This window comes from Lithobates pipiens, unplaced genomic scaffold (assembly GCF_037356315.1).
Source record: "Lithobates pipiens isolate NorthernLeopardFrog02 unplaced genomic scaffold, aLitPip1_a1.2 Scaffold_16, whole genome shotgun sequence".
Classification (NCBI taxonomy): Eukaryota; Metazoa; Chordata; class Amphibia; order Anura; family Ranidae; genus Lithobates; species Lithobates pipiens.
In genome coordinates, this window is record NW_027507748.1 from 347,877,711 (window position 1) to 347,892,180 (window position 14,470).

The 14,470-nt window shown below is 43.5% G+C and overlaps 1 protein-coding gene across 3 annotated transcripts in view; it reads left to right on the plus strand.

Moving 5' to 3' along the window:
- Positions 1-5,348: 5,348 nt before the first annotated feature.
- NIPAL3 (NIPA like domain containing 3) overlaps positions 5,349-14,470 on the plus strand; it is a 51,451-nt gene continuing 42,329 nt past the window's right edge. For 2 of the 3 annotated variants that reach the window (XM_077481849.1, XM_077481851.1), the window contains exons 1-2: positions 5,349-5,505; positions 8,667-8,905. In XM_077481849.1, the coding sequence (XP_077337975.1) occupies positions 8,816-8,905 (90 nt within the window). In that variant the 5' untranslated portion in view covers positions 5,349-5,505; positions 8,667-8,815. Of the gene's footprint in view, positions 5,506-5,604; positions 5,624-8,666; positions 8,906-14,470 lie in introns of those variants that run through there. The other variant, XM_077481850.1, reaches the window with a different exon arrangement.

Consider the following 14,470-nt stretch of genomic DNA (forward strand, 5'->3'; position numbering starts at 1 on the left):
TTCTTCTGTAGCAGATTAACAGTGTAAAAATGAGAAAGTAATACAAATAACTTTATTTATGTACTATAATTTAACTGCCTGAAACAATCAACATATTATCAATATTATTATATAGGATTTAAATAGCATCATAGTTACATAGTTAGTCAGGTTGAAAAAAGACACAAGTCCATCCAGTTCAACCAAAAAAAAAATTATATATATATATATATATATATATATATATATGTACACACACATACATACATACACATACATATATATATACACACAATAAACATACCAGCCCATATACCCAATTCTATACCCACAGTTGATCCAGAGGAAGGCAAAAAACCCCAGCAGAGCATGATCCAATTTGCTAAAGCAAAAAAATTCCTTCCTGATCCCCCGAGAGGCAATCGGATTTCCCCCGGATCAACGTTACCTATAAATTTTAGTACCCAGTTATATTACGTACACTTAGGAAATAATCCAGGCCTTTCTTAAAGCAATCCACTGAGCTGGCCATAACCACCTCTGCAGGGAGTCTATTCCACATTTTCACAGCTCTTACTGTGAAGAAACCTTTCCGTATTTGGAGATGAAATCTCTTCTCCTCTAGACGTAAAGAGTGCCCCCTTGTCCTCTTTGTTGACTTTAAAGTGAATAACTCGACATATACTGTTTACAGAATGCAATATGTGGAACCTGGCTAAGAGATTGGAAGAACACATATAACTGTAAAACACAAAACAGGGCAAAGGAGAATATAAATCCAATGTACTCAAATAAACAACTGTGACTTGAAGCGCTTGAAGTTTATCTGGATACAAACAATATACCCAAGTTAGAGAGGTAGTGACGCCATTAAAACTTCCTGTCAGACTGAAAAGACTGTGGCCCATGTACTCCAAAGGGCTAAAGTGGTATTGAACCAAAAAAACAAAGTTATATATTGCAACTTACCAATGCTTAAAGCGGAACTAAACCCCCCTATCCTTCACAGCCAAGGAAGCTGCCATCTTAGCCTCTGTTTGATCTGCAGTTGCCATGGTGCTTCACATGTGATCAGCTATGACACCAGACATTTGATGGCTTGACAGATCAGTTGAAATCTAACATAAGCACCAGTGATGGCTGGTGCTTAAAATTTTTGGGGGGCGCAAACAAACCAAAAAATTCAGAAAAAAGAAACATAAATTGCAGCCACTGTGCTATAAAACGCAGCCACTGTGCCATCAAACGCAGCCACCGTGCCCATCAAATGCAGCCACTGCATCCAATCACAGCACCTGTCGTTTCAGCCAATCAGCTGATGGGTAACAGACCCGAGCACCTGATTTGCGGAGAAGCGGTTCAGTGTTAGGAAAGTGAATATTCATTCGCTTTTCTAACACACATGGGTGAACTGCGAGAGCCAAGCATGACTCTCGCAGGTCACCTTTTTTGAGGCCTATTGGAGCCTATGGCTCTAATCAGGTGCTTCAAAAACACCCCCCGCCACTGTAATTCAGGTGCCCGGTGCCCGAAAATGGGCCGGGTGCATGAATAGGGGGTGGCAGCGGGGGCCATGGATAGATTCATGCTATGCATGAATCTATCCATTGGTCATAGAGGGGGTGGCTGGAGAGAGGGGGCAGTGCCCATGTGCCCTTATGGACGCACCGCTACTGATAAGCACACTAATAACTTTAACCGCTTGCGGACCAGCTGCCGCAGTTTTACTGCTGCAGGTTGGCTCTGCTGCGCAAAATCACATTATTGCATGTGATCTCCTAAAGGCACATGTACGGCCCGCCACGAGCTCCATGAGTCAGACTGGGGGTGCCACGGACTCCATGTCCATGGGGATAACCGCGATCATCTCACGGAGAGGAAGAATGGGGAAATACTAATGTAAACAAGCATCTCCCCATTCTGCTTAATGACACTGAGACTGATCACAGCTCCCTGTGATCTAGAGCAGTGATCAGTGTAGTGTCACACACAGCCCCTCCACCCCACAGTTAGAATCACTCCCTAGGACACACTTAACCCCTACAGCGCCACCTAGTGGTTAACTCCTTCACTGCCAGTCACATTTACACAGTAATCAGTGCATTTTTAATCGCACTGATCGCTGTATAAAGGTAAATGGTCCCAAAATAGCACCAAAAGTGTCCGGTGTGTCCGCCATATTGTCACAGTCATGATAAAAATCGCTGATCGCCACCATTACTAGTAAAAAAAATTATTAATAAAAATGCCATAAAACTATCCCCTATTTTGTAGATGATATAACTTTTGCGCAAACCAATTAATAAACGCTTATTGCAATATTTTTTACCAAAAACACGTAGAAGAATATGTATCAGCCTAAACAGAGGAAAAAACTTTTTTTATATATTTTTTGGGATATTTATTATAGCAAAAAAAAAAAAATAATGATTTTTTTCAAAATTGTCGCTTTTTTTGTTTATACCTTGTTTCCCTGAAAATAAGACCTAGCGTGATTGTCGGTGATGGCTGCAATATAAGCCCTACCCAACAAAAAAGCCCTAGTTAAAGTCCTTGTAGGTCTTATTTTCAGGGTAAGGCTTATTTTCGGGGAAACAGGGTAGGGCTTATTTGGGGGGTAGGGCTTATATTGCAGCCATCACCGACAATCACGATAAGTCTTATTTTCGGGGAAACAGGGTAGCACAAAAAATAAAAACTGCAGGGGTGGTCAAATACCCCCAAAAGAAAGCTCTATTTGTGGGGAAAAAAGGACATCAAATTTGTTTGGGAGCCGCGCAATTGTCAGTTAAAGCGGCGCAGTGCCAAATCGCGAAAAGTGCTCTGGTCTTTGGCTAGCCAAATGCTCCAGGCTGAAGTGGTTAACAGTTATCATCTGAGGAATGCTTTGAATTGAATATAATTGTTTTGGGAAACTGTTAAATTGGTGTCTTCTGTCTCATGTGGTGGATGCATTTGTTTTCTTTTTTAGGATTTTTTTCCTTTATTTTCACCTGGTGATCATCTGGCCAGTAGGTATATAGCCCTAACTGCTTGTTAACAAGCCACTTATTGCTTTTATCAACAGCACCTCTATAGGGTTACAGTGGGAAGGCCCCACCAACACCCAAAGTCCAATTTTTCCGCACCTGTTACTTCTATTCAATGTCTGCAAAACAGACACCAGAACTTTTACTGGAATATGAAGTCCCAGCACAAGGCAGCCTGACTGACTGTGTGAGGGGGCAGGAGTCAGGACTGCAAATCCCAGGCTGCACTGCAGGGAGTCAAGAGGATTGTGGGAGAGACTATAAAAAGCACAGGGTGGACCAGGCCAGGAGGCCTTGTTTCCTGGATTTCATTGGGAGAGAAACCCTCTGTTGCTGTGTGAGGGCATTGCGGCCTACCAAGGGGCACACAATCTGCAGCTCAAGCCCAGAGGAACAGAACCCACATGCTTCCAGAAGGATGCTCTGCAGCAGCGCAGAATGTCATGGAATTGGCCGATTCAACGGCTCAGAAACTGAACGCCATTGCGACGTATCTGTAGCCAGGAGAATTGGTTGATCACTCTTTGGAGGACCGCTGAATGCGTACAGGATTGCTGAGGGGGCTTTGCTCCTAATACATTGTTGTTGTTACTCTTAAAGCGGACACTAGTGTTTATATTACTTAATTGTGTGTGTGTATTGGAGGTACTATTGGTCGGCCTGGGGTTCCCCTTTAGCCACAGTGTTCTACATCAATCAATAGCTTGTTTGGGGAGTCCATTTAATCTGTGTATGTCATTATTCTTTTATTGTTGCATAGTGTTAGTGAGCTATTTACATATTAAAGCAGTGTTCTGATGAAAAAAAAAAATTTTTGGGCCCCTTTCACATGTGCGGACTGTTCAGATCCGCTTGTCAGTTTTTTTTTTTAGGTGAATCTGAATGGTCCATACAGCTCTATGGAGCGACGGATTTCAGCGGTGACATGTCCACCGACATCCAATCCGCACCGCAAAATCCAGACGGATAGAAAATAGGGTTCAGATTGGATCGGATGAAAATGGACAGGTGGTCCGTAATCATCCAATCCCCCCACAGGGGAGAGCGGACTCTCTGACAGGTCTGTCCCTGCACAGAGTGCAGAGACGGACTTGTCATCTGCCGGCTCAGCACAGAGATCAATGGAGCTCAGAGATCAATGGAGCGATCCCTGCTGAGCAAGGGGATGCTAAATATGGACAGCCCCATGTGAAAGGGGCCTAAAAGTCAGTGGCTACAAATACTGCAGCTGCTGACTTTTAAAATATGGACACTTACCTGTCCAGGGCACCTGCGATGTCCTCACCCTAAGCCAATCTGTCTCTCGGGTGGAGGCGCCACCATATTTGGTAAGGGAATCAGGAAGTGAAGCCTTTGCGGCTTCACAGCTTAGTTCCCTACTGCGCATGTGCAAGTCATGCTGAGCATCCTCACTGGTCTCTGCTGTCTTCTGGAACCTGTGTGTCTCCCAGAAGACAGAGAGAGGGACGGAGGAGGGGCCGGATTCCATGTCTATGGACATGGCGTAGATCACCGCAGAGACTGTGATCTATGCCTGGAAGTGGAAGCAAATACCTGAATTTTACAGATATCTGCTCTCCCCTTTCCCTGAAAGGTGCCAAATGTGAGGAATCCAAAAAGTTAAATTTTTGGGTGGAACTCTGATTTAACGCTGGTTATTTACATATAAAAGCGGGGTCTGCAATTGAGTCATCTGTACATGGCAATAGGGCAGAGCTTGGCAGCATTAGTAGCAGCACTTTACACTGAGATATCGGGACACAGCACAGGACTAAAACTTCAAGAGACAAGGGAATTTAAACTGGGATAGTTGGCAAATATAAGGCAGCTGCTTTGTGCCCCACAACAATGATGGGGCCCAGGGCAGCTGCCCCTTTTCCCCCAGCCTTAAAGATGGCCCTGAACCCAGAGGTGATCACATGCCACCAATAGAAAGCTCTATTTGTGTGAAGAAAAAAAAATGACGTACATTTTGCTTGGGTACAGCGTCGCATGACCATTGTCAGTTAAAGTAGCAGTGTCGCAGAGCAAAGAATAGCTTGGTCATGAAGAGGGCATGTGACGTAATTAAAACAGGCCTCATTCAGGTCAGTAAAACAAAATTCTTGCATGCCTAATAAAGTGCACTAACCAGAAAAACGCGTTTTCATGCGCTGCAGCATGTGTCCCTGCAGTGAACAAATGTGAATGCAGCTATTTGGAAAAATGTGGAAATAAAACAGACTACCTTTGCTCTTATCATGTGTTAATAACAATTGCTACAAGAGGGGAAACCACTACTTTTCCATTGTGATGTATACAAAACACACCCAGCTATAAACTGACATCACAGAAGGCCAGAAGAGGGAGCCCACACACAAAGCGAAGATGGTGATTGGAGTGACCGGTGTCATGTGACCAGCAGCCCCAGAAGCAGGAAGTCTAGGTATACAGGGAACTCGGAGGAGTGAGGCTGCCAGGAGCTGTGGAGTGTATAGGAAGGACGGTTATAGAGAAGGTAATGTACAACGTGGAGGTGACTGGGCTGTGTTATCATACTACAAGGAGAGGAATGGGACCTGATAGACATAAACAGGGAAGACTGAATGCTAGCAGTTACGCTGCTCTTATATACTGTGAGTACAGCTGTGCCTGTGTGATTGTATACTGGCTCCAGGAGAGTAATGCAGGCTTGTCTTCTCATAGGAACACACACACTTGTGTAGTTGTTTGGTAGCAGGGACACAAGGAAGTCAACAAGTTAGTGATGTAATCAGGAAATGAGAAGCTTTGGCAGATACAGACACCTCACACATCTTACTGTATGTGGGCAGTACGAGTGGTTATTTAGTGATGGGAGAAGTGTCATCGATCGTCTGATGTACCATACACACAAGATTATTATTCTATCCACGGGGACAGCCATCTCATCCTCACCTTTAACCCCATCACACCTAAAGCCTGGTACATGCTATTTGTTTTGTTTTTTCGACCCAGCGGGCTGAATGGGAAAAAAAAACCTGAAGAGCTTAGAAGGAGCTGCTGTACTAAAATTGCGATGTTAGTAAAGCGCAATATCCCCTGCTGAGCTATTGTTTTCTGACAGGGGATGGCCACACAACCCGTCCCACCCACCATGCCAGAACACCCCACTCAGCACTATCTGTGCCAATCGGCAGACCTTTTTCGGGCATGCCACTTCGGCTGGCTTCTGTTGGACCAGCTGCAGTACACGCGGGCCGAATGTCGACTGGTTTTTATTGAACCAAACCTTGATCTAGGTATTTTTTTTTTTTTCTTTTTTTTTTTTCTTTTTTTTTTTTTAATACTTAGGTGTTTTTTATTTCTCAAGGAGAGAAAAAAGATACATTGTATCTTTGCTCTCCATTCACAGTGACTGGAGGGGGGAGGAGGACACAGGAGAGCAGACCTGCGGGTGACGGAGGCATGTAAACTGACCATGATATCAGGGCTCAGCAGCCATGATACACCTTGGTCAGTTTACAAGGGGGAGGGCCGACCAGCGCATGCCGAATGGCACTGGTGGACAAAAGGGCGTACAGGTATGTCTCCTTTAAGAAGCGGTCTCGCGCGCCCGCCACGATCTCTGTGACTGTGGGTCCCGCGGCCTCGATGTCCGCCGGGTGCCCGCAATCGCGTCATGGAGAGGAAGAAGGGGGAGATGCTTTTGTAAACAAAGCATTTCCCCATTCTGTCTAGTGACAGGACAGTGATCACAGCACTCTGTCATCAAGAGCAGTGATCACTGTCCTGTGTGTTGAAGCCCAGCCCCCTCAGTTAGAATCGCTCCCTAGGACACACTTAACCCCTTCACCGCCCCCTAGTGGTTAACCCCTTCACTGCCAGTGTCATTTACACAGTAATCGATGCATGTTTATAGCACTGATTGCTGTATAAATGACAATGGTCCCAAAATAGTGTCAATAATGTCCAATGTGTCCGCCATAATGTTGCAGTCCCGATAAAATATCGGATATCACCGCCATTACTAACAATAAAAAAAAAAATGTAATAATAAAAATGTCATAGAACTATCCCCTATTTTGTAGACGCTATAAATTCTGTGCAAACAATCAATATATGCTTATTGCCTTTTTTTTTTTTTTACCAAAAATATGTAGAAGAATACAAGTTGGCTTAACCTGAGGAAAAAAAAAATTTTTTTAAATATAATTTTGGGGGATATTTATTATAGCAAAAGTAAAAAAATCATTTTCAAAATTTTCGCTCTTTTTTTTGTTTATAGCTCAAAAAATAAAAACCGCAGAGGCGATCAAATACCACCAAAAGAAATCTCTATTTGTGGGAAAAAAGAATTTTCAATTTTGTTTGGGTGCAGCGTCACATGACCACGCAAATGTCAGTTAAAGCGACAGTGGCGAATTGCAAAAAAATGGCCTGGTCAATCAGCAGCCAAATCCTCCAGGGCTGAAGTGGGTAAAGGAACAGAATCTGTTTTTATTTTTTTTGGGTTAAAAAACACTTTAAAGCGGAGTTCCCCCCAAAAGTGGAACTTCCGCTTTAAGCACTCCTCACCCCCTTACATGCCACATTTGGCATGTCATTTTTTTTTTCCGGGGGGGGAGTGGGGGCTCCGTTAGGAGTGGGACTTCCTGTCCCACTTCCTCCTTCCACCCAGGGACCGCCAAGGCGACTCCTCCTTTCACCTTAGGCAGCCCCTCCCTCAAGGCGATCTCCTGGGACACATGACATGTCCCAGGAGATCACCTGTCCACTCGAGGAGCACAGCGGGACTTGCACATGCGCCATGCGTGCCAGGCCGCGAAGACAAAAGCTGTCACGGTCGGGTGCCCAGAGTGCCAATGGAGGTGCTGGCGGAGAGGAGCGATGCTCGGTTCGGCCTCATCGCTGGATCGTGGAACAGGTAAGTGTCTGTTTACTAAAAGTCAGCAGCTACACTTTTTGTAGCTGCTGACTTTTAATAAACATAAAAAGCCTGGAACTCCTCTTTAAGGCTTTAGAACCACTTTAAGGGATAAGCATGCAGAATAGTGCTCTTTTTTTTAGGGGGGGGGGGGGGGTCGGCTGGGCACGATTTGACATGTTTTCTCTCGGCTCTAGATGAACTTGTCCTGCCACTACCACATGCAGTGCATTTGTATGAACTGGCTGTAAAAGAACATCTTTAATGTCTTAAGGGAAACAATGCTGACATTTTCAGAAACAAACACTGGTACCCAAAGGAACCCAAAACTTAGCACAATAGCCACCTACTTTTGGTTGGGTGAAAATCGTAACATCTGTTTGGTTTTCAGTGGACACACCTAGGCCAGGCTGACCACTTTGTTAGAAAAATTTGCTCAGCCAGTTTATTTTCTTCTCTGGCTGATTGCTTTTGTTTCCCCCTGAGATAAAGCTGATTCTGGGTGTGTCCGCAAAGTCTTCTTCTTCACAATAAACATTGATGTTTAGGATAATTTTAGCATGCATGTTTACACAACAGTCCCTTGTGAACACCTTTATTTGGCAGGTATCAATATAAAATCTAATGTTTGTGATTAGGTTTAAAGTTCTGATGTTTTACAGTTATTTACTATGAAAAGGTATTTGCACTGTATGATAATTTTGATTGAATTCATGCCAATATGTCAAATATGTGAAGTTGTAATGTGTTTTTCTTGTCTCTTCATATTTTAGGCCAGGACACTGCTTTAACTGTATGTTGCCACAGATGAAGAGACGTTTATGATGACAAAGCAGGACTGTTTTCTGTGTATGAGAGGTGCTGATCATGTCTTAAGGCTGGATTTGAGGATGCTGTAGAAGTATTCCCAACCGAAAATAAGATGGAGATAACGGCCATTCCCGCTGTTCAGATAGAGAAATTGGTAGCCACCACTCCCCTAACGCCTGGAGAAAGTTATTTTTCCTACAAGGTACTACATCTTTGTCTTGTAATCGGTGGATAATTTATTCTATTTCAGCTAATCCAGCATACATATGGTAACACTGAGGTGCTTTCATTAGAACTGAAGTGGTGCTTGAACCAGGTATTGTGGGGATTTTTTTTTTAAACGGTTGATTCAGTTTGTATCCAGTCAGGCAGACCCTTGCACTACAAAGTTGCTGACAAATCTAAAGGTGATTGCACAATCAGTGTGTAACCAGTAAGTCTACCTCTGAAATGTCATACCGGTAAATGTTTCTTTTAATTACATTTGTATTTTAGGCCCAGGCGTTAACATTCAGATGAGGCAGCAGGTAAATTCTAAAGCTGCAGATCACGTTGGATAATCTTGGTGCTGCTATTGCTGACATATTTCTGAAAAGGCTAGTTGACTGGTTTTTATATGGACCCATTCAGTGGTTTCTGCATCATTGACCTGGAACAAGTATGTACATTGGGAAAGTTGGAGACCTGTCCCAGGTCAATGGTCAGAGTATTAAAGCACACCAGCCACAAAACTAGAATGTTCTGAAAAAGAGCTCAGCAGTGGCAACCTCCATGGTTTTGTCATGAGTTTCCATTTAAACTATTGCACTTTAAGTTTATTTAAAGGCAAAATTATGTGGAGATATCGATTTTTGTAATCCACATATGCAATATTTGCTCCAGCATAATCATCGCAAACAGTGTTCAAGACAAGCATGCAGTTATCTAGTGAAAACTTGTTATCGTAGTGGAGTGCTGTATAAAATTAAATGTTACACTGTTTGCTTAAAGTGGCAATAAACAAACGGCTTCCTTATACTCCAGAAACAGTCTGTACCTAATGGCCTTGTAACCTGTTTTTCATGAAATAGTTTCTTACTGTTTGCAACATCTTCCTTCCCCCCCTCACTTCAGTTTGTTTTGAACAAGCACTCAAAATCAGCTAAGGTATTGTGCACTGCTGTTTGCACATTACAAATCCCATAATTCATAGTCCCTAGTAGGGGTGCTGAAATTAATCACTGCATCTATGCATCATGATTCAGGTGTCCCTAATGCAGCATCGATGCCTACGACCAGAAAATCGATTGCTGGGTGGCGTCATCCCGACTTGCCCCGTCCCTCCCAGGAGAGTGCTCCGAGTGTATTGATAAAATGACTGTGTTTTAATAAATCCCATGTTACAATCAATGAAGTGCCCCACTGTATGTGCTTTTTAAAAAAAAAAATGGATTTTCATAGCGAATTTCACAGTACAATACTTGGCGCTCATGTGACTGCCCTGCCCGGCCCATCCCGTCTCTCTCCTCTTTCGTCTCTCCTGACATCAGCAGGTAATTCTCAGCTCCGCCTGCTGACTGTAGCTATCAGATCAGAAGAGGGGCTAAGAATTCCACGCTGACTCCAGGAGAGACATGAGAGCGGGCCAGGCAGGGCAGTCACATGAGCGGCATGTATTGTACTGTGAAATTCGGTATGAAGTTCCATATTTTTAAAAAAGCACATACAGCAGGGCACTTCATTGATTGTAACACGGGATTTATTAAAACTCAGTAATTGTAACAACCGTAAGTAGAGTACAAATGTGTACTCTTACACCTAGTACACGCTCCGTGCTGACAGTTGCCCGGCTCCCCCTTTGCGCATTCCACTGTGTTCACTCCTAGTGTGCTGGAAGGTACAAACAGGAATGCCAGGGAACTGTCTTTCAGCACCAGTGGCGGCCCGTGCATTGTGGGGGGGTTAGTGAAGCAATGGCTGCATTTGATTGGCACAAGTGGCTGCATTTACTGGGGACAGATGACTGCATATGATGGGCCCAAGTGGCTGCATATGATGGGCACAGTGAGGCTGCAATTAATGGAGGAGGTTCAGTTTGTTTGCACCCGCCCAATAATTTTGAGCACCAGCTGCCACTGGTCAGCACAGAGACAGTACAGGGAACTTCACAGGGTTGTTTGTCAAATGTGGATTTTAATCCCTTCTGACCTACCAGCAGCAGTGGGTGTGAATGCCTGTACCCTGTAGTGCAACGGATTAGTGCACTTTTTAAGGGCGCGAGGTTATTTTTAATTTAAAGTGAAATTCCAGTCAAATTCCAATCAATTTTTTGTTTTATTACAAGTCAGCAGCTACAAAAATTGTGTATCTTCTGACTTTTAATAAAGACACTCGCCTGTCTCACAATCCAGCGACGTGGCCACCCAAACCCTTCCTTCTCTCCCACACCTGTCCACAGTGCTGGCAATACTACTGTGGGCATCCGGCTGTGCATGTCTCACTGCGATGTCCTGTATAGCCAGCAATCTTTTTGGACCTGTGATGTGTCCCAGAAGATTGCAGCGCAGAAGGCCCAAGGGCCTAGGTGGCCCACGCGGAAGTGGGAGCTCATCGGTAATCGTAATGCATTGGGGAATCGAATCATTGACCAGATAATCATAATCGCAATCGAATTGAATCGTGAGACCAGTGAAGATGTGCACCCCCTAGTCCCTAGTCCATCTAGGGAGGGAGAATGGCTACTTTCCTACATACAGCGAGACCAGAATAAATGTAGCCACCCTCTCATAGGATGTCTGGTCACAGCAGCCCAAAAAAGTTATTTGGAACTGCCTGAGAACAATAGAATTATTATTTTTTTCAGTGTCACTTATCGTTCACTTTTAACCACTTCAGCCCCGGAAGATTTTACCCCCTTCCTGAGCACTTTTTACAATTTGGCACTGCGTTGCTTTAACTGACAATTGCGCGGTCATGCAATGCTATACCCAAACAAAATTTGAGTCCTTTTTTCCCCACAAATAGAGCTTTCTTTTGGTGGTATTTGATCACCTCTTCCTTTTTTTTTTTTTTTTTTTTTTTTTTCGTTTATAAATGAAAAAAACGAAAATTTTGAAAAAAGCATTTATTTTTTATTTTTTCAAGTTGTCACTAAATGATATATTGCACAAACATGCCATGGGCATATGTGAAATCACACCCCACACTTTTTGGCAGTCTAGCCATGTACAGGACTCCGAAAACCAAGCACCGCCTTCAGGCTGTCTAAGGACGTAAATTTTTTGATTTCACTCCTCACTGCCTATGCCAGTTTTGTCCATGAAATGCACAAACCCCCCCCCCAAATTACCCCATTTTGGAAAGGCACTCCAAGCTATTTGCTGAGAGGCATGTTGAGTATATTGCCCAAATGTTTGGTAAAATATAAAAGATGATCTTATGCCGAGTACATAGATACCAAACGCGACATGCTTTCAAATTGCACAGCCGTGCAGCAGCGACTAATTACATTTTTAAAAGCCTTTACAGGTAACCACTTTAGATTTACAGAGGAGGTCTACTGCTAAAATGACTGCCCTCAATCTGATGTTCACGGTAATATATCGCATGCATGGTGCAATTGCTGTTTACATATCACACGAGACCAATGATTGCTTTCACCTTTGCGCGTGAGCATGGGGGGGACGGGTGTGTATTTTTTTTGTTCCAATTTTTTATTTTTTTATTTTGCTTTTTTATTTAGTTTTTACACCGTTCCTTAAAATCATTTATTTTATTTTACTTTTTATCATTTTTATTATCACAGGAAAAGTCCCCTATGATGGCAATAGGTAGTGACAGGTACTCTAGTGCGACTTGCAGGCAAAAAGCTCTCCTGCTTGTCAGAGCCTGCTTCAGTCATTACTAAAAAACTGTTTAACGTTTGCAGGTATCAGGCTTGACTCTGCAAATGCTGCAGTTGTGTGTTGTGTTTTGTAAGTGACAGTGATCAATTGATACTGCACTTGGGAGGGCTGGGCAGAGGGGCAAAATGCAGGTGCGTTAATGGAAACGCTAGTATAGATCTGATCAGATATTGGTCCATTCGGACACTATACTACTAAGGGAGGTATACTGTGTGTGTGTGTGTGTGTGTGTGTGTGTGTGTGTGTGTGTGTTAGCGCTACTGGCACTAATCCAACGCTGCCTGGGGCTGTCACAGACCCTAACTGGCGCTAAAACCTGATGGGTGATCAGGGGGTTAAACCTTTATTAGGTAATATACGGTGGGTACCCTGATGCTATAAAAAAATAACTACCTAGCATCACCCGTGACACTAATATGGCGATCAGAAAATAAATCTACTGGTGACAGGGGGTGAAAGGGTTAACCGGGGGTACCCTAGACCTACCTGGGCCTACTACTAGCTGCCCTAATGCTGATTAGTGTCACAAGTGACACCAATACAGTGATCAGGAAAAATCTGAAAACTGCAATTGGTGACAGAGTGACAGTGGGGGGGTTAAATGTGTGCCTATGTGTAGTCTTGGTGCAACTCACTTTTTTAGATGTCCTCTCTCCTCTTTCTGGAGCCGAAAAGAATTCCACGAGGGGAGATGACATCACTTCCCCTGCCTGTGTTTACACTTACAGGCAGGGGAAGCATTTAATTCAGAACCGAACAGCAGGTCCAGGCCAATACTTTCTTCGGTTCTGCAACAAATCCAATTGCCATGGGGGCGCTTGCGCAATGTACGGGTATGTGGTTTTGAGCATCTGTGCTATTCTGTCGACATATCGGCGTGAGCTGGTCAGGCATCGGTTAATGGATGTTTGGTTTTTATACATATCCGTCATTGTTTTATAAATGTTGAAGCTTATGCTGTCTGTTTATACAACATTCGGGAGGTCACCTCAGCTTGTGTTTACAATCACTAAAATATGTAGAAGAATATAGGAAGTTAAATGCCATTTTAGTTTTCCACTTAGTTTCACATTGAAATTGAGATAAAATGGTCAAAATAATCTAAAATAAAAATTCTGCTGTTTACAAGAACTAATGTTGAGGCACCTGAAATAGGCATTTTTTTTAAATTAATGGGTTTACCCCTGGACGTTTCTGAAATGACACATGAATGTACCGAAATCTCTTGCAAGTGCACTAGAAACCAGCCGTGGTCTTTGGAGTAGGGGGTGACGCGAAACTCACCCTTGTCGGCACACAAAATGTTATCGGCAATCTGGTGCTGATATCCTCTGCATCCACAGGGGCAACTGGTTTAAAACATGTATGGTGTTAGAATATCTTTCTTTTCACAGAGAAAAATTGTCACCTGTAAGATGGTGCGATAGTCCGTGATTGTGCGGGAGCAATATAAGAGACTGGATGTTACTGTGCTTGCACAGAAAACTACTGCCATTTTACTAACTGTTTATTGCTAGCAATATGATGCCATGCATGGTAGCAACTTTCCCCAGCTGTTATCGCATTACATATATGCCCCACTCCCTTCAATATATTAGCACACCTGCATGGCCAACTTTCTGATCGATGTACCTGTATGGCCTCCTCCCTCCCTCTCACCATCGCCCACTCTGACCACAGTGCTTGAGTGCTCCGCTTTCACCACTGCACTTGCCTTCCCCCACCATACTCACAACCCCCACCCTCGGTTTAACCTCTGAACCTACTGTCTGATATTCCTGTTTATATATTTGCCTTAATTTTTAAACTGTTATACTGAACTAAGTATAATAAGTAGAATTCCCCTTTTGGTATTATGGAGACGGTCGACTTTGTGTTGCCAG